At 36.5% G+C, this 21,017-nt stretch overlaps 1 protein-coding gene across 1 annotated transcript in view; it reads left to right on the top strand.

Annotated features, from left to right (window-relative positions):
* The window catches only part of fstl5 (follistatin-like 5), a 156,289-nt gene extending 135,894 nt beyond the window's left edge, over positions 1-20,395 (top strand). Inside the window, exons 16-18 of the mRNA XM_067401694.1 lie at positions 5,430-5,537; positions 5,957-6,081; positions 19,693-20,395. Coding sequence (XP_067257795.1) covers positions 5,430-5,537; positions 5,957-6,081; positions 19,693-20,395 — 936 coding nt within the window. The remainder of the gene's footprint in view (positions 1-5,429; positions 5,538-5,956; positions 6,082-19,692) is intronic.
* Positions 20,396-21,017: the final 622 nt, after the last annotated feature.

The following is a 21,017-nucleotide window of genomic DNA, read 5'->3' as shown; positions in this document are numbered from 1 at the left end:
CCACTATGTCCAACTTCGTTCAGCTTCCTGTTAGTGAGGTCAAAAAACACGTTGTGATGACGGAAGTGATGTCTCGCCCATATACTTCAATGAGCGCGAGACATCACTTCCGTTGTCAAAGCGCGATCAGACCTCACTAACCAGAAGCTGAACGAAGTTGGACATAGTGGTGTATTAGAGGTAAAAAATTATATAAATACTGTTCGGTATCTCGCACAAACCATCAATGTGTCGTCACGAGCCGCAGGGTTTAATTTGGATTTGTCTATGGAAGTTTTTTCGACTCTTATTGTTCAAGTTCCCAATCACTGCTATTATTTGACTGACAGACGGCAGCGGTTGCAGTTAAAAATCATAATTTGCGTTCGACTGAAGAAAAAAAGTCCTCTACATCTTGGATGCCCTGGGGGTAAGCAGATAAACATCAAATTTTCATTTTTGGGTGAACTATCCCTTTAAATATGTCAAATAAATTGAATGCCCCCAATATTAAATATAAGTCTAAGAATAAATTATTCTTGATCCGACTTATGACTCATGATCCACTCTTGCTTATGAAATTTCTCTGTACTGTACAATACGTGTTGATACGTGGTAAATAGAATGTAGTTTCATATTTATGTTTAAATAGTCCTATGTTATGTTTTAAATGCATTTACTTGATTATGAAAAGTGAACACCATGAGTAAGATGCATCATAAGATGCGCAATATATCGGGAGTCATGAAGTGGGTCAGACGTGATTTTGACCACTTCATTAAGTATTGTTTTATAGAAAGCCTCTCTTTAAAGTGAATTTCATTTTGTAAAAATTGTATCTTAATTTTTGTTTAATTTAATGTTTCATCAACCAATTGCCTGGATTTAATAAATAAGAAGGAAATATAGCAGACAATATAATCATGAATGCGCCAGCGCGATCACTGGCGCGACTTATAGGCTAAATGAACCGAAACTCAACGTATAGAAAGCTTGAAATATTTAAAAACTAAAAGAAATAGGCTACTTATTATGTAGCCTAATCCGAATGAAATGTGTGTTCTCTAGGCGCGTCCAGTATGCGGAGATGATGAGAGTCAGAAATGTCAACTTCATCTTCGCAGCCGACACTGATTAAGAAAACATTACTTTATTAATAAACAATTAAAATGTCTCCTTGCTGTTTTGGTCACATTAATAATCATTACTTTTTGCCGGGTCTTTATGGCAAGTTTTATGTGTGTGCTTGAGTGCTATAGCCTATATTACATAAACGTTTATTCTCTGCAGTATTTAAGAAATTAAATAAACATAAATGTGGTTATTCAACTAATGGCTTAAATGAATAACTACTAGTCGACTAGAAAAAAAACTTATTTCACATATTTTCAATCCAGCATGTCACAAAGGGTTTTCTGGTTTGAGCTCACACTCTGCTCGCATGCTCACAGACACACACACAGAGCATCGTTCGTTATTATCAGTTTAAAATTATATTTGTGTATATCCGCAGCACACACCAGAGAAAAAAACTTTGCAGGTACTGCGGCTGAGAGAGAGCGTACTCGGATGAAAACCGCGTCAGTGAGCTCAATTATAGTAACACGGCATTGTAACGGGAGAAAAAGTAATTTGTTTGATTACTCGTTACTGGAAAAAGTAAGTAAAAAGTTAGTAACGCCGTTTATTTATAACGCTGTTCTTCCCATCACTGGACATGAGTTACAGGGAATGGCTCATGTGCATGGATGAAAAGTGGTTTTGTTTCAGAGTAAATGCTCGGAAAAATGCCAGCAAGACCTTCTATCCATGCCAGGCCTCACTTGGGTATCTTATGATGCCTCATGATGCACTGGCACTCATTATTCAGTCACCTGGGAGTTTGGATTTGATTACCCAATGCAGATTAGCATGTGCTAAATAGCCACCTGATCTTTTAGAAATTGAGAAACAGAGAAGAATCCAATATTTGTCTACAAATTGCGTTTAAGCTAGAGCATTCACTATTTATCAACTAAAACTTTTTATGCTGATTTTTTTGTAACTGCTAAGGATGGTGTCTAGAATTTGTTTATCTGTGCTGAAGAGTTTCTATTATTCAATCTAATCCTCAGAGGAAGGGGAGGGATGTGCTGGGATAAAAATTCAATGTGCACATCTGCTCCCACAGATTATTGCACACATGGAGATTGACGCTGAAGACAACAATCAGCCTCCTTCATCATAGCTAAACACGAACACTGGTTCACTATTCATTTCTTTTAATACCATGTGTAGTCGAAACAAGCTGTGCAAATGCTTACATTGTGGAGGACTTAACATTGAATGCTGCATCAGATGAATACAAAACACTTATCTGAAGTTGGAGACATTCTGAAGAAGAAAAAACGTCCGCCCCACTGAGAGTGAAAAAGAGAGTATAATCATTTTTGCAATGCTCAATGTGCAAATGAACATTTTTTTCATATTCGTGTGCATCCATGTAAGCACAATGAGGTGTGAAAATTGCACAGTAAGGCTATCACTGCACAAAATGAATCATTGGTTTCTCAGTGGAATATCTCCAGCCAGGTGACAGAGAATGGATATGGATGCAAAGCTATTATTGCAGACTGGCTGAGCTATTGTTACTGTCAGCACTCTATTTAAAATGCACACCCATAACCAAACTCTGCATGTGCAGAAAACGTACAGCTGTGCTTTCGGAAGCAACACACGTTCTCTCTGTTGTGGATAGTTGCTTTGATGGACTTGTAAACTTTTATTGTGAATTATGTAGAATGTCAAAAAGCATTGAGCTTTAAGCACAGGGTGGGAATCAGCCTCTTTAATTAATATAATGAGTTCCAGTGGTTTCATTGAATTCTCACAGGGACTCTTTAGAAGCAAACAATGTGGAAAATTGATCAATTTTTCAAAGACACTCCACTGACCAGGGGCAAAACTGCTAAAGCGTCTGTCTTAGTTGTGCCTAGCATGAGATAATTATAAAATTTTACTCTCATTAATACTGTTTAGCTTTGAATTAGATTGCATACCATTTAGAAGTGAATTGAGCATGAAAGTAAGTGTACACTATATATATACATGTGTGTGTGTGTGTGTGTGTATATATATATATATAGCGTTACCTGTAGATTTCAATTTCTGTAGCCACTCCGCAGTCCAAAGTCTTTTACTTTTGACTACGGGTGAATCTCCAGTTGACACTGATGATTGTCATTTGGACCTTTCTGGATTACAATCCACCATCAAACTGATAAATTTAATCATTCCAGCTGTGAGAAAACGCTATAAATGATCTGCTACCAGCTGCATCCTCACATATAGCCTACTAGCTGGGACTCGTTCTTTCTGTTTACATACGTGACGTAATGACGCATAGATGAACGGCTACATGCTCGACTTTCCCACAGAAACCCACCAGTATTGATTTTATTATAAAACATTATTACAAGCTTACCGTTGTGAATCGGCTAAGGTAAGGAGATAGTTTTGAATACTGGCTGGTTATGTACTTGCTCAAAAATTGATTTTGAATCATTTTAACCGGAAGAAGTTACGGAGAGCAGCTTTAATATAAATACAACTACATAAATAGGAATATATATATTTTTTTTTTATGTTTTTGAAAGAAGTAAAATATTGATATTAATATTTTTGATGGAAAACATTTTTTTCAGGATTTTTTGATGGATAGAAAGTCCAAAAGAACAGCATTTATTTGAAACAGATTTATTTTTGCAGAAGTGTAGAAGTCTTTACTGTTACTTTTGATCAGTTTAATGCATCCTTGCTAAATAAAAGTATTAAAGGTGCAATATGTAATAACCACTAGGCCAGTGTTATATATTTTGTTCACTTGAGTACTTACAATATTCCAAATGTTTCCAACTATTTGTAAATTGCAATTTTAACCAAGGCTCCGGGATGTTTGAGGAGTCGCTTGTCAATTGCGTCATAACCGCGTTGCCCTCTGTTTCCGGTTTTATTTTGTAGAAACCATGGAAACACCTAAGACTTTTAAATATTAAACGTTTTAATAAGCAAGGGAACAACTGTTTTGATATATTTATAGACAGGAAACGAATTGTTATATAGCTCAACACATTTAGTCTTATTGTTTAAATCAATTTTCTTGATTTTTTTTTGAGTACCATACTTTACCATGCCTCAAAGAAAAACACTATTTTGTCAAGTAGCTAACATGGCATAATCAGATGCAGCTTTATTTTTAGTAACAGTAATACATAATTTTCTCCAACATACAATACGTTTTAAAAGTAATTGTATGCCATTTATCAACACAAGCCATCGAGCATTTAATATGATATTCTAAAATCGATCTATCTTACTGCAGTGTGTAACAGTGTCTCACAGCAGCCGCCGCGCGAACGCACAGAGTAACGTAATAACATAATTTTCAACACTCTCAAATGCGGTACCTTATACTCGTGACCGGAAAAGCGGAAGCGGCGCCGACGACTGTGGCATAATAAAAGCTCTGCTGCTCGTGTGTTGCGCAATCGCTCGAGCAGCCTCGTTCAGCTCCTGCTCTGCTTCATACTACAGTAACGTTAATAATTGCATCCATCAGTTCTTCCCGACTCCAATCATTTATTCTTTTGCACCGTCCGTTGAGATGGAGACCACACGTCCCAAGATTTCGCTCTAAAACATGCCGTCATCAAGCTACGCCTTTGTTTTAAATAGGCTTCTAGCGACCTCTAGCAGACAAAATTATTAAATATTGTACCTTTAATTTATAAATAAATAAATAAATTGCCGACCCCACACTTTTCAACGGTAGTGTGTACAAGTTAATTAATAAATTCTATATAATTTAATTATATAATTTAAATGAACTTTGTTTTTTTAATGGATCATGAAGGCAATTTACAAAAAGAAAACCTTAAATGGAACAACTATTCTGTTTTTGCTTATTTTTGTTGTTGTGTTATACTAATAAAATTCCCCTGTTGTGTGACTGTGTTTAAGTTCTTTGAATTGCATTTAGTAAATTTATCTTCCTGTCATTCCAGTTTAACCTCCTATGTGGCTAATTCAATTCAGATTTCATCTTATGAATTTAACATGAGATTTTCCAGACCCTGCTAACTAAATTACATTTTAAGTCAGGTCACCTTTATTTATGTAGCGCTTTATACAGTACAGTACAGATTATTTCAAAGCAGCTTTACAGTGATAACATGAAAATTATGCATTTCAACTGTTGTTGATTCTGTTCAGTTGTAAAGATCATCAATTATTAAATGAGTTCATTTCATAATTTCAAGCAGTTCTGCAGAAAACAGTGATATCATCGTCCAGCTCTGTTCAGTCTCATACAACAGCATCTGTACAGTCAGATCAATAATATTCTTTAAATGTAACTGCAGTATCTGATTTTGGTGAGCAAATGGAAACAGTCGATCTGTTGTTGTCAACAGACTGTGAGCACAGACCGGGTTCCAGTGAAGCTGCACTATGACAAGTCTCATGACCAAGTGTGGATCCTGAGCTGGGGAGATCTGGAGAAAAACTTTCCAACCCTCCAGGTAAAGCAAATCACTCTAGGATCATCTCTGAGTGTTAATCATCACTTGATGGCTGTGTTTGAAAGCTGCTCTCAAACAAGAGAACTGGGACATTCTGCCTAACTTATTCTCTCATCTGATTATTCAAGTATATTAGTCGGCCCTGCTGAGTATGTTTTGATGATTTTAGTTTTACATTTGTGGAGCATTCACAAGTAATGTAAAATTGAACCAGCATAGCAAGGGGTCTCAGTGGGGTTCCATATCTCATAATAAACACAGCCTTTCCCTCATAATGCATAGCTTTGCTTAATCACAGACAGAATGCTTTGAGCTCCTCAAGACAAGGAGAATTCTGGTGTGTGTTAGTGCGCATGAAAACCCTAATAAAATTGTATCACTTATGTTCCTATTGAATGTGTGACTCTTCCATGCATCAGGTGATCAGCCAGGCCAGTGGGAGCACGTCCCATCACACCATTCACACCCAACCAGTTGGCCATCGCTTCGACAGGGTGGAGGATTTCTTCATTCCTCCCATCAGCCTCACCATCAATCACATGAGGTAAAAGAGAGCGAGACCTTCATCAAATATATATATGAGCAATGTATGAACACGTACTGATTGTGATTATAACTCCAGAGAAAACAGCTCTTGCTCTGGATAGTGTGTAAATTGCATTCAGGGACTGACATTTAGATCTTAATAAACCATTTTGTGCATTCATAGTCACTCTCACATGGGTAAGTAAATTTAGAGGTGGTCGAGGGGGAAATGTGAGTTTAAACCCTGAATAAACAGACTAGGAGATGCTGCGTGGATATGGAAATCTCATTTGAATTGATTAAAATCTGAAGTTGAAGATTACTAAGCATGCCCTGATCCTCTTACTGTCCCCTGTTGGCAGATGGATGTTTACTTAGGCTATCATGTCGTGCTAATATAAAAAAATAATGACTCAATTCCAAACTCTAGAGAGATTTACTTGTTCTCTTTGTCGAGAGAGCAGGGCACTCTGCTAATGACAAGAACACAGTAGCAAACAATGTAAAATGTTCTCATAAAAATTACATACAGTGACAGTCGTAAATGCTGTCTGCTGCGTACATACACAGAATCCTAACTGAAATGAAACCTCAAAAGTGATTAGAACACTCTAGAGAGTGTAACAGTTCCAGCCCACTTTTTTAGTGGCCTTGGTTCCAGAAAAGTGAAGTGAAGTGACATGTGGCCAAGTATGGTGACCCATACTCCAAATGTGTGCTCTGCATTTAACTCTGCCTTGCTCAAGGGTCTCACCTCGGTCGTGGTATTGAAGGTGGGAAAATTCACTCCCCTCACCGACAATCCCTGCCGGACCTAAGACTCGAACCCATGACCTTTGAGTTACAAGTCTGACTCTCTATCCATTAGGCCACAACTGCCCCCAGAAGTAGTTCCAGAAGTGTTTTTCCCATTTTTTTTTTTTTCTATTGGGATTTTTATTAAAGAGAGAGAGAGAGAGAGAGAGAGAGAGAGAGAGAGAGAGAGAGAAAGAGAGAGTTATAAGTTACAACCAATTACAAGATGAATCACAACATTCCAAACTTTGATTTGACAGAGAAAGTGTGTGGGGTGGACAATGAAACCTGGTTTTAGACCAGAATAATTTATTTGTATGGTGTAGGGCATCCTTTTGCGTCCAATACAGCATCAATTCGTGTTGGGAATGACAGATACAAGTCCTGGACAGTCTGGCCAGAGGAATTTTTAACCTTTCCTCTTCCAGAACAGTGGACAGGACACTATGTGATATTGGTGGAGGAAAACGTTTTCTGAATTTCTCCTCCACAATACCCCAAAGTGGCTCAAAAATATTTAGATCTGGTGACTGTGCAGTCCATGATAAATTTTCAACTTCACTTTCATATTCATCAAATCATTCTGTCACAAGTCTTGCTGTGTGGATTGGTGAATTGTCATGCTAATACACGTCACCCCCTTCAGGGTACGATGTATGAACCATTAGGTGCTCATGGTCCTCCAAAATGGTTCAGTATTCATTGGCAGTGACGTACCCATCAAACACAGTAGGGAATGCCATGATATCGCAGCCCAAACCATCATGATCCACCCCCATTCACTCTGGGCAGCTTCAGTCTGGGTTGTTTGCAGCTGTGGTTTTATGTTTTTTGGATACAATCCGTGTTACTACCTGAACATCCCTTTCAGACAGCTTCTTCTTGCATCGACAGTTACTCCTGATGGATGTGGTTCGTCCTATGTGGTGCTATGCCGACATTATCCGAGATATCATAGCTTTAGTCTCGATTTACCACAAAGACTTGCTGTCCTGGTCACAGATGAGTCAGCGAGATGCACACCACCAATTTGTCCACTTTTGAACTCTGATATGTCTCTCATTAAGTGGTGCGGATTGCAATATTTTATGTACAGTTGTGCTGTTGCTCTAATTCAAACTTAACACCCTGATGGAATGTAAAATGAGTGAATATTGGCCACCACGCTGTGCATAAATAAGCGTGAAACTTCCAACACTATATTGGCCAGTGTTTCAGTTTCATTGTCCAACCCCTTTCTATACATATACTGTTTTTTCACCAGGAATTCTACTGTTAAACATGATTATTTAAAACGACTGAAAGCATATACCATCATTCAGAGGCCCGTTCAAACAAGAACGATTAATATATTATCATCCTCACCACGAACAATAACATTCTTCGGAGTTACGTTGTTTGCTGCTTTAAAGAGCACAAGCTCTTTAAACCTCAGGTGGATTCTGATGGTTCAATGTTTTATCGTTCATTGGCTGGGGAAAAAAAAATCATTCTGAAAGTGATTCCAATTATATTGTTCCTCTGTCTCATTATCATTATAGTTGTGGTGTTGACACTGCTATTCTTTTAAATGTAGAATGAATTTTAGAAGTAGACCAATATCTTTATCGTTATTGTTAAAGATATTGTCCTTGGTGGGGAACGGGCCTTAACAACCTTGTAGCATAGAATAAGTCTGTCTTCAACGTTTTATAAGCTATTGTTCAAAAATAATTCCCCTTCAGAGAAAATTAGCAAGATTTTTGCTTTCAGAAGTGTTACTGCAGCAGATTTGATTCCCAACTGATTTTAATAGCCTTTTTGTCTCCAGCTCACCAAATGCCTTAAAATACTGCCTACATAGGCTGCTCACTACTATTTCCCACAGAGGAATTATGATTGACAGTTTCTTTGCAGTCTAATCAAATGAAAGCATATTCACATTTTAATAAGGAAAAATCAGCATAACATTCAGAATACAATTTGTTCGTCTGCAGCACGAATCTCATGATCAGCGAACGCTAAGAACATTTATACTGTTTACTCATCAATGCAGAGTGCTTTCAAATGTTGTTTTGTAGCTGAAATTGTCTGCATCTCTTAGTGTTTTCTGCTGTTTGAAGGTGTTGGGGAATGACCATGTGCTGTAGCAGTTCATCACAACATCTATTAACCAGCTTTTGTTAAAAGACAAGATCCTAGTCCCATAAAAGAGAGTTCATCCTGAGGATACGGCGTAATGCACAAAGACCAGTTTAATTTTCAATCCTTTCGCTGCCTAAGATAATACGGCTTACACGCATACCACACACGCATAATACACACTGTCCTCTCAGTGGAGTGACTGAAACCAATGGTTTGATTTCACCCTGATGTTTACTAGCAGTAGTATTGTGCTAGTAGATACATGCCGCACTACAATTCAGTTCCTGTCACTGCAGTTCAGTGTGTGTCAGTCTTGTTTTTCTTGAATGAACTGCAGGATGGTCAGTTGAGGGTATGTATTCTTTTTTTGGCACTGTGCCCCAATAGGCTGGTGACATTTAGTGGTTCTGTCTGCTCTCTGATGCAGTAATGTGTTTCAATGCTCCGCGTCAACGGAGTGCAAAATCAGCGGTCTTTACTGAAATGGAGGTTAACACCAGTGTAAAGTATTGTAGCCCTCTGATCTTCGTCTGGCAAGACTTTGGATTTAGCATATGGCATTAGCTTTTGAATAGTGAAGTTGTGCTTCTTTGTAAATGCTGTTTTGTAACATGTTTCACAAATTACATCATCTAAAGGGAATAAGTTAAAGACTGAGAGGATGATAATGTAAAATAACAGACATGGTGATCACATAGGTATTTGTATGTAAAGTGTACACAATTATTGACGGCATTTAAAACATCTAAATCCTTTTTACACACTTTAGAGAGCTACAAAGGTTTACAAATCCCTTGAATCTGGTTTTCCAGCACCTTAAGCTCAATAAAGAATTCCATACTCGCATTTATTCAGTAAATGGTGATACTTTATCTAAAAATATCTTTTAAAGGGTTAGTTCACCCAAAAATGAAAATTCTGCCATTAATTACTCACCCTCATGTCGTTCCACACCCGTAAGACCTTCGTTCTTTTTCGGAACACAAATTAAGATATTTTTGATAAAATCCGATGGCTCAGTGAGGCCTCCATTGACAGCAAGATAAATAACACTTTCAGATGCCCAGAAAGCTACTAAAGACATATTTAAAACAGTTCATGTTACTAAAGTGGTTCAACCATAATGTTATGAAGCACAAAAATACTTTTTGTGTGCCAAAAAAACGAAATAACTTTATTCAACATTATCTAGTGATGGGTGATTTCAAAACACTGCTTCATGAAGCTTTAAAGCTTAACAAATCTTTTGTTTCGAATCAGTGGTTCGGAGCATGAAAGTCATGTGATTTTAGTAAACAAGGCTTCGTTAAGTCAAGTGTTTCAATGACTTTCAATAAATTTCAATGGTTCACGTTACTTTGGCAGTTTGATTCACGCTCCGAACCACTGATTCGAAACAAAAGATTCATAAAGCTTCGAAGCTTCAGGAAGCGGTGTTTTGAAATCGCCCATCACTAGATATTGTTGAATAAAGTCATTATTTTGGGTTTTTTTGGTGCACAAAAGGTATTCTCGTCACTTCATAACATTAAGGTTAAACCACTGTAGTCACATGAACTGTTTTAAATATATCTTTTTTAGCTTTCTGGGAGTTTGAAAGTGTTAATTGGTTTGCTGTCAATGGAGGCCTCACTGAGCCATCGGATTTTATCAAAAATATCTTAATTTGTGTTCCGAAGATGAACGAAGGTCTTACGGGTGTGGAACGACATGAGGGTGAGTAATAAATGACAGAATTTTCATTTTTGGGTGAACTATCCCTTTAACGGTGAGTTTCTTTACTAATAAAAGTTCTTTAGTGCTCTTTAATTTGAATCAAAGCTTAACAGTATGAAATATGAGAAACACCATTTTTGATGTTTAATTCATGTATTTATCAATAAAATCACACTGAACATAATACATTTTACGTAAATATATTAGCACACCAAGGCTGCATTAATTTGATCAAAAATTCAGTAAAAAGGAAATCTTGTGATATATATTTGAATATATATTAAAATGTAATTTATTCATGTGATGGCAAAGCTGAATTTCAACATCATTGCTTTAGTCTTAAGTGTCACATGATACTTCAGAAATGATTCCAAAATTCTGATTTGGTGCTCAAGAAATATTACTTATTGTTTTCAATGTCGAAAACCTTTGTGCTCTATATATATATATATATATATATATATATATATATATATATATATATATATATATATATATATATATATATATATATATATATATATATATATATATATATATATATAGGTAACACTTTACAATAAGGTTCATTAGTTAACATGAACTAATAATAAACTGCACTTACACAACATTTATTAATCTTTGTTAATTTCAACATTCACAAATACATTATTAAAATCTTGTTAACATTAGTTAATGTACTGTGAACTAACATGAACAACTGTATTTTCATTAACTAACATTAACGAAGATTAGTAAATACAGTAACAAATGTATTCCTCATGGTTAGTTCATGTTAGTTAATACATTAACTAATGTTTAACAAATGAACCTTATTGTAAAGTGTTACCAAAATATATTATAAAATATATTATAAAATGTCCAGTATTCTATGAATCTCAAATGATTCATAAACATTTGTATGTCCCTTAAGTCACACATGCAAAAAGATTTTTGTTTCAGAAGTGGTTTGCTTGTTGATATTGTATATGTCAGTGTTTATCTAAACCTAAACGTGTGTTAGGACCACACTACGCATGAATACCCATGAATAATAAATAGATGAACCAGAGAGCCCAACGTTCCTTGTAAATTTATATGAATTTACTCGCGTAATCCTCAGGAGGATATTGATTTTTGAAAATATGCTGACATAATCAGATCTGCGACTGGTAAACAGCGTCGATGTCATTTGTACAAAACACTGTTGTAAGGAGGAATGTTTGGTGATCCGTGATCCAATAATTACTTCATTCGTTTCTCATTTGAAATGCCTCATGTGCTTTGACATCACCTGTGGCAGTGAACTGTTGAGGAGGGATTTGTACAAGGGAGAGACTGCATGTGACATTTTAGTCAGGTTGTCAAATTATTTCAGCATTTACACACCTTCACACTGGGAAAATAACAGCCTACAGGAATCCCGTTCACAGCATTTATTGACTTTCTGTCATGCTTTTATCCGCAACCAGCCTGTGGGCAAATATGTTTATGCGTCAACAGTAAAAAATGCATAACTTTATTTATGTCTTTTCTTTTAATTATACGGTAAGCCCTTTGCTAATGCTAATTACATATTTTACAGGTCTAAAGGGTATGGTCAAATAAATACTGTGTTTGTATAAATGCAGGTGCAGCCATAAATGAGTAAATGTGTTTTGTTTGTTCATAAGAAGGGTTGTTTGGGATGCCCAAGGTGCATTTGGAGAACAATATTGATTTACGACAGGAAAGTGCTCCTATTAATTGCCCGCAGTGCATAAACAAACCCATGGAAAACACAAACACGATGCAACAAAACCACCCCTTTGTGTTGTGTTTTTTTTATTGTCAAATTACAGAGCTGTCCTGTCTATTGACTGTATGGGTAGAGGCCAGTAACTTTATAGAGTAATGAAAACAGCTTTATTCCCATGGCTGCAGATATATCCGTAAGACAGAGCTGTGTAAGCCAACTCAAAAAGATGTATGTGACTCTAAAGTATACTCTTCTGGTGTACTAAGGGATACATCATCACATGTCCCAGTAGAATTTTTTTTATATCTAGAACTAGAAAACTTGTTTTTAATCATCATTGACTGATGCAGGTTTCCTCGTAGGTCGCATTAAACATGCATCTGCTTAACAAAGCTGAATGCTGATTCTAAAAGCTTTTTATCGAACCCCGTAACACGCAAGCATATCCAGGTGGTAGTTTTTCACAGCCAAGTTTGACTACACCCCCCACTGTATTTTTGTGTCTGAAATACATTATTTTTGTGTCATCTTTGTCAGTGTGCCCATTAGTACTATAGTGGAAGCCATCTTCACTGTTTTATTCATGTTTTTGCCACATTGGATTTGCCATCAAAACTTCACAGGCACAGAACTCCAATTCTATTTATGCAAGTGTAACCTGACTAACCAGACTGAATGAATTACGTGATACAATTTTATTTTTTATTTATTTATTTATCATTTATTTCAAGGACAGATGGTAAACATACAGTACAAAGAGTATACAGAATACACATACACTAACTTAAAACCAGTGATGGGAATAAATAAATGCCGTTACTTTTTTCAGTAACGAGTAATCTAACGAATTACTTTTTCTCCTGTTACAATGCCGTTACCGTTACTGACAAAAAAATGTTGCATTACTATAATTGAGCTCACTGATGCGGTTTTCATCCGAGTACGCTCTCTCAGCCACAGGACTTGCATGCTAACTGATGACGATTGGTGTATGACGATAGACCTGCAAAGCATTTTGTTGTAAAGAAATAGTACAGGTTAGTTATACACAAATATAATTTTAAACTGATAATAATGTACGATGCTCTGTGTGTGTGTGTGTGTGTGTGAGCATGCGAGTGGAGTGTGAGCTCAAACCAGAAAACCCTTTGTGACATGCTGGATCGAAAATATGTGAAATACGTTTTTTTTCTAGTAGACTAGTAGCTGTTCATTTAAGCCATTAACTTGATTTGACTAATCACATTTATATTAATTTGATTTCTTAAATACTGGAGAGAATAATCCATAATAATGAGCGTTTACGTAATATAGGCTATATAGCACTCAAGCGCACGCATAAAGCTTGCCATAAAGAACCGGCAAAAGTAATGATTATGAATGTGACAAAAACAGCAAGGAGACATTTTAATTGTTTATTAATAAACTAGCCGTATATGTTTTCTTAATCAGTGTCGGCTGCAAAGATGAAGTTGACATTGCTGACTCTCATCATCTCCGCATAGTGGACGCGCCTATAGAGAGAATGCGCATTTCTTTCGGATTGCATAATCAGAGAGTAGCCTATTTCTTTTTGTTTTTAATTATTTTCTTTTAGACATTTCAAGCTTTCTATAGATATATTTCTCATGTCTGTGAGGCAAGCAGCTGCTGAGTTTCGGTTCATTTAGCTTATAAAATGCGCTCCAGTTCACACACCAGTGATCGCGCTGGCGCCTCTATGTCATTATTATATTTCTGCTATATTTGTTTCTTATTTATTAAATCTTATTTATTAAATCCATGCAATTGGTTGATGAAACATTGATTAAAATTAAGATACAATTTTTACAAAATGAAATTCACTTTAAAGAAAGGTTTTCGACAAAACAAAACTTCTCCCGATATATTGCGCATTTTATGATGCATCTTAGTCATGGTGTACACTTTTCATAATCAAATAGATACATAACATAGGCCTATTTAAACATAAATATGAAACTACGTTTTCTTTAATGGCTACCAACACGTAGTACAGTACAGAGACATTTCATGTCGTGAGCAAGAGCGGATCATGAGTCGGATCAAGCATAATTTATTTATATTAGACTTATATTTGATATTGGGGGCATCCAAGTTATTTGACATATATATATTTTTTTTTAAGTAACGCAATAGTTACTTTCCCTGGTAATTAGTTACTTTTATAATGTTGTAACTCAGTTACTAACTCAGTTATTATTTGTGAGAAGTAACTAGTAACTATAACTAATTACTTTTTTAAAGTAACGTGCCCAATACTGCTAAACAAATCAACCACAACATCAACAAAAAGAAAAACTTTTAATCAAAATGACATAATTTGGGAATTTTGGGTGTTTTAAGGTATTCATTTCTTTAAAGGATTAGTTCACTTTAATATGAAAATTACCCCAAGCTCTACTAACCCTCAAGCCACCCTAGGTGTATATGAATTTCTTCTTTCAGATGAACACAATCTGAGTTATATTAATAAATACCCTGATGCATCTAAGCTTCATAATGGCAGTAAATGGGACCAATGAGTATGAAGCTCAAGAAAGTGCATCCTTCCATCATAAATGTACTCCACACAGCTCCGGGGGGTTAATAAAGGCCTTCTGAAGTTAAGCGATGCATTTGTGTAAGAAAAATATCCATATTTAAGAAGCTTCTGCCCGACCGACCTTCCATATTAAACTTACGAAAAAAGCTTAAATGACGCAACATCAGTTATGATGTCTTCCTAAGTTAAATACGGAAGGCGGTCTGGCGGAAGCTAGATATTTTACTTTATAACTTGTTAAATATGGATATTTGTCTTACACAAACTCATCGCTTCGCTTCAGAAGGCTTTTATTACCCACCCACCCATCCCCCCAAACCTTTATTTTGTCCTTTGGGAATTGATTGGATCGTTGTGGTTCGCTTTTGGTTTATCTCATGTGAGTGACTGGTTGTCCCACCCCTTACACCAGTAAACACATCATCAGAGAAGTGTCTCTGCAAGATGGAGGGTTATTTTGATTAAAAATTATGAGGGCACGTTATTTTTATTTTTTTAATATCATGAGCACAGATAAATTATAATACATACTGCAATATTACATGTTGACTTCAATGCATTTCACACAGACATAAGCCACAATTTTGTCAAAAGGGCATATGTCGTGCCCAAAATGAGTTTGAATGTACTTTGGTGTTTTCTGTTTTCCATGGAGTGAAAAGTACATTCACCCGTATGTGTATGAAGCAAAAGAAACCTTGTTCAAGTACAGACAATCACTTGTAAACTGGGTCAGTTTTTATTTATTTTTTTTTAATTTAACACATTGAAATACAACAAAGAGTCTGGTAAAAACAGAAAACTAAAATATGAAATGTACATTAACACAAATAGAGGCACAAATAATTCATGAGGAGGGAATTTTTCTTGCTAGCCAAATAATAATTACTGTTCTCTTGGAGAGTTGACTGAGCAAAATGCACACTTTTGCATTCATGTTCCATGATCTCACCCCGTAGTTGCCGGATCTGTCGCCAGGCCTTCTTCCGGGACCTCATAATTTAGAAATTAAGCCCAGAGCATATCATCTCAGCCAAAACAGCCTGGCCTGTAGCTAATGGACGGACACCGGCTGCCAATTGATGGAGCTCATCATGGCCAGTGATAATCTGTCCCATCGGTCCGTGACAGACGTGGCCTTTTGGCCAAACATAGACAGCGACCACATTCTCAAGTGCATAAAAGAAGATGGATGTCAGGGTTTGAAGTCTGCACTAGAATTGATTGGAGAGCATGCAGATTTAATTGAGCTTTGTCAGATCCTTCATTTCACTCACCAACTTCATTTGTTCTTTGTTCTTCTGAGATTTTTTTATAGCCAATTATTGGGCTCTTTGGATTTCTCAATGGATAAGACAAAGTGTGTCTGATTAATTTTTTAATTGAAATAAATTATGAAACCAGGCATCTGGCAGAGGATATTTAGCATAGACTGATGAATAGAGATGTGACATTGAATTCTTTGTCTCCCTGAAAGCTTTTGGGTCTTCCTCATTAAACTTGAACCTGTGCTCTGGGTTTATTCACTCGGAAGCTCCGTTTGTTACTTACGGTGTGGCAGCTACTCCTTATCCAAAGCAACTTGCACTTCATTAATTGCAAGCCCAGTGCCCTCGGGGCAACATTACTCAAGTGAGCAGTGGAGTTAGATCCAGTTCCAGGCACACTTTAACTTGGCTTTGGAGCTTTTATTTATCGATACAGATCCTTAATTACAGAGCTTTAGAAATGGAAAAAGTCTAAATTTTTGGATTGACCTCCTTTCAGTTCACAAGTTGAACTGACCCAGAGAGTGTTAAATTGGAATGACTGGGAAAAAAACATTTTACTGATTTGCAATTTGCAAAAAAATTCAAGACATGACAAGACATATTTTACAACAAAACAAAAAAAAATCTTCTTTAATTTTGACTAATTATGCCTATTTATTCTGGTAGAATCCTTTTCCCAGCTGATTTAAAACTACACTGTAAAACTCAATAAGTTCAGAATACTCAAAACATTTGAGGAAACTTATTACCTCAAAACATTTAAGTTAAGTAACTTATTTTTTTTAAGTTAGTAGAACTTAATTTTTTTGTGACAAGTGGGGCGGGGCCGAGAGCCATGGAAGTGGAGCAATGCTAGTGTGGTGCACAGGTGTCTCTCATTAACAATCACATCACTGGCATTCCTTCGCTCCCACAGTTCTCAACCTCGCCCTACTCAAGTACATATAGTTAATTTACATAAACATCACATTCAAATCTTGGTTAAATGTTAGTTAGCAAAAAACACATGCTATTATAATTATCAAAGAGACTGTCAATATATACTTGCATGCATATAATCAAACAACATACAGTATATGTGGTCTTAAAAGTTTTGCAGCCCATCCTCAACCTAACCACACGGTCTACTCTTCACCAGAATGGTAACCCTACAAAACTAACATAACAGAATCCCCTGTAAATCCCAACATAACACAACATTAAACACTAACTTATGTCTCCCTATGTTAATCTTATGCAAAAACACACAAAATAACACTATATTTCAACATTTAGACAGTCTGATGCAAAGCATGCTGGAAATTAGAAATCTGCTGCAACTAAAACAGTTTAGTTTACTTGAAATATGTCAGTGCTGTGAACTCAAAAGTAAAAGAAAGTTTTAAATACTCATAACTGTTAATTTAACTGAACTAATTTGTTTAATTTAAGTTTGTCCTACTCAAACGAATTAAGTATTTTGAGCATTAGAGTTTACAGTGTACTTTAAAAACAGATTTTAATTTTGTCATAGAGCAGAGCACTACACTGTGTCCGCTACATTGTTTTCAGACAAATATTCTGTATACATTATAATTTAAATATTATATTTATGCATTAGTGCATCAACAGTGCATGACATTGAAATTAAATAAGATTATTAGGCTATACAGTCAAACCAAAACTTATTCAGACATGTTTGATATTTTGGACATATTTATACTAGTGGGTGCAGGACACTATAGTTTATTTATGTATGTAAGTAAGTATAACAAAATAAAGTAAACTGTGACATATTATACCCAATAATTCTTCATACAGTGGACTACCAGTAAAACTGATAAAAAATTTGGAACAAAAAATTATTCAGACACTTTGACCTGACCACGTTTTGCTTAATTATCTGACATAATTAAGATTATTTTTTTCTGACACAGTTTAACTCTGAGATCTTGTCATATTTTATTACCATTTTTTTAAACTATAGTAAATAAACTGTATAATGTATGAAATGTTCAAGGTGTCTTTGGTTTGACTGTATATTGACGTTTGACTGAATTTTAAACAAAAGTATGGTCTATAAAATGAAAGCTGTTTTATTAAATATAACGAAATATACTTAAACTAAACTGCATATACATAGTCTATAGATGGCATTTTAATCATACATTTTCAGTATGAAAAATATAATAATTCAGTCTTATAATTTAAACATTTTATGACAATAAAAATGAATTTTCTTTAAACATATTATCATACTGTACAACATATGGGGTAATTCCAGGAATATTAGATACTCAGATACATTAGTTACTAAACAATGTTTAAAAACTAAGCGTACACAGCAGATAAATTAATGTTTACATTTTAAGATTCCACTTCTACCTCATTTAAAAGGGACTGAATTGGAATATAAAAAGCATTTATCAGCTTTGAATGCCACAAAAGCTTGTTCCATAGGCACCGATCCTGTGATCCCGCGCTCGGAGGCTATCATGTTATTTTAATGACAAACGTCGAGAGTGCACCCAAGTGATGCGCGAGCACAAATCTCTCAACTCGCAGGCGGATTTCATCACACAAAACTTGACGTGCATTCTGGCTCTGCTCTCTCTCAGATACGTGCGCGCGTTCAAACTCAAACTGTCCATGTTCTTTCCCTAAAATGGTTGTCTTTCCTGAATTTAGACGTTTTCAACGACCCAACTTTCATGATTGACTGATGAAATAACACGGTGTAGGCTAACTTTCACTGGCTTTCAAGTAACATTACTGATCATCAGATATCAGCGAGAGTGGAGTCGCAACAACATTCATGAAAAGAATGTGCATTTGGGTCGAAATTGTCATCTCCCTGCACGGATATAATGCAAACGAAACATCCAGTTGACGTTAATTTGAGTTAAATAAGAAGCAATCCGGCGCTGGAACGTGTTGTTTTTGAAATCATAATGCTGAGTGATGCCGCTATTATAAGTGGAGGAATGGTCTCTTGTGGCTCGTGTACAGTCTTCAGACATGCGCATCAATCTACCACTAGACTCTTCTTTCCAGCGAAATCACTGACAAAATGCACACAAACATGCCCCTGCTCTTGATATAAAAACATTAATGAACTGTTTTGATCTTAATGAGGAAAGGAAAAAAAACCTTTACGAGGACGGATTCGAACCAATGATAATTAGAGCACGGCTGAACCTCTGACTCTCTTAACAAAAGTTTTACCACAAGGCCAGTAAAGAATACGAAAATGAATGTGCAGACTTATCTTTAATCTAATATGGATGTAGTACGATATATATTGTAATGTCGTAGCTGTAAGAATTAAACTGGGCACCCACCGGCAGAAATATAAATCGGCGCCTATGGCTTGTTCTGACAAAGAAATGACATGAACACTAGTAGTTTTACATGACAGAAACAATCTTTTCTGATATTGTCTAATACATGTTCTCTCATTCATAGGTTTGGTATTATCCTCCACAAGAATGAACCAGCTCTTCATAAGATCGACTTGGAAACCACTTCCTATGTGAAAAACATTAGTCTGCAGCAGTATGATTGCATCCCACAATCCCTCGCCTACACACACCTTGGCGGATACTACTTCGTCAACTGTTGGCCGGACTCAACAGGTGCGGTACGACCACAATTAATCATCGATAGCGTAACAGACAATGTCATCGGTCCAAATGGGGATGTGAGCGGCACCCCTTATGTCTCTCCTGATGGCCACTATTTAGTGAGTGTGGATGACCGTGACGGGCTAATGCGCTTGCAGCCCGTGTCCGTGCGGGGTGAGATCGGCCAACCCTTTGACATTCACACCAACCTGCACCTGTCCGATCTGGCCTTCATGCCCTCGTTCACTGAGGCTAACCAGTATAACGTGTTCGGCAGCTCAGGCCGGCAGACAGATGCTCTTTTTGTGGAGCTCAGCACCGGTAATGTCAAAATGATCAAGAGCCTAAAGCAGCCCACGTCATCGGCGCAGTGGCCTTGGAACCGCCAGAACAGGGTCATGACTGGCAGTGGGCTGTTTGGACAGTATCTCATGACCCCGTCTCAAAGCTCCCTGTTCATACTGGATGGGCGGCTGGATAAACTCAACTGTGAGATCACTGACGTTCCCTTTGGAAATACTGTGGTGTGGGTGGGAGAGGCATAGGGCATCTTAAATGGGCTTGAGAGGGAGACAAACAAACAGGTTGCACTGAATTTGATCTCTGTTTAATTTTTTGAGAATAAAAAAGTCTCACAAAAAAACAAAATTGACTTTTCAAAAACCTGCATTGGAAAAGAGAACTTGGGAAATGCTTGTTTTTGAAAACTCTGTCAGGTTTTTGAGTCAAATAGCTAAGTAGTTTCTCCAAAAATATTAGGTGGTGTCAAACTAGCATTGGTATTTTCTAGCAAAGAAGTCAGCAGGAATCACTTCGTTTGAAGGTGAGAATTGTTCAAATGAATCAACTCAACTGATACGGACTCAGAAAAACTGTATTTTTAATGACATCTTTTAAGCATAATATTTCTTCATTTCCCCGCTAACATTTAATACATACACAAAATGCATTCGGCCCATTTTTTTCCAGTGCCTTGAAGGAATACTCGCTAAAAAAGAAAGCAAACATAATTATTCCCCCCGAGCCTGTGGATTAAACCCTCCTTGGCTTTCTCACACAGAGTGAAAATGAGAGCTACACTTAAATTTCACCTGTTTATAACTCCCACAGACCCCGAGGCATATCTGGCTTATTAAAACAGCATCGTGCTGAGAAACTGTCACCTAC

Source organism: Chanodichthys erythropterus, chromosome 1, assembly GCF_024489055.1.
Source record: "Chanodichthys erythropterus isolate Z2021 chromosome 1, ASM2448905v1, whole genome shotgun sequence".
Classification (NCBI taxonomy): Eukaryota; Metazoa; Chordata; class Actinopteri; order Cypriniformes; family Xenocyprididae; genus Chanodichthys; species Chanodichthys erythropterus.
Note: the sequence above shows the minus strand (reverse complement) of the source record. Positions and strands in the feature narration are given on the sequence as shown.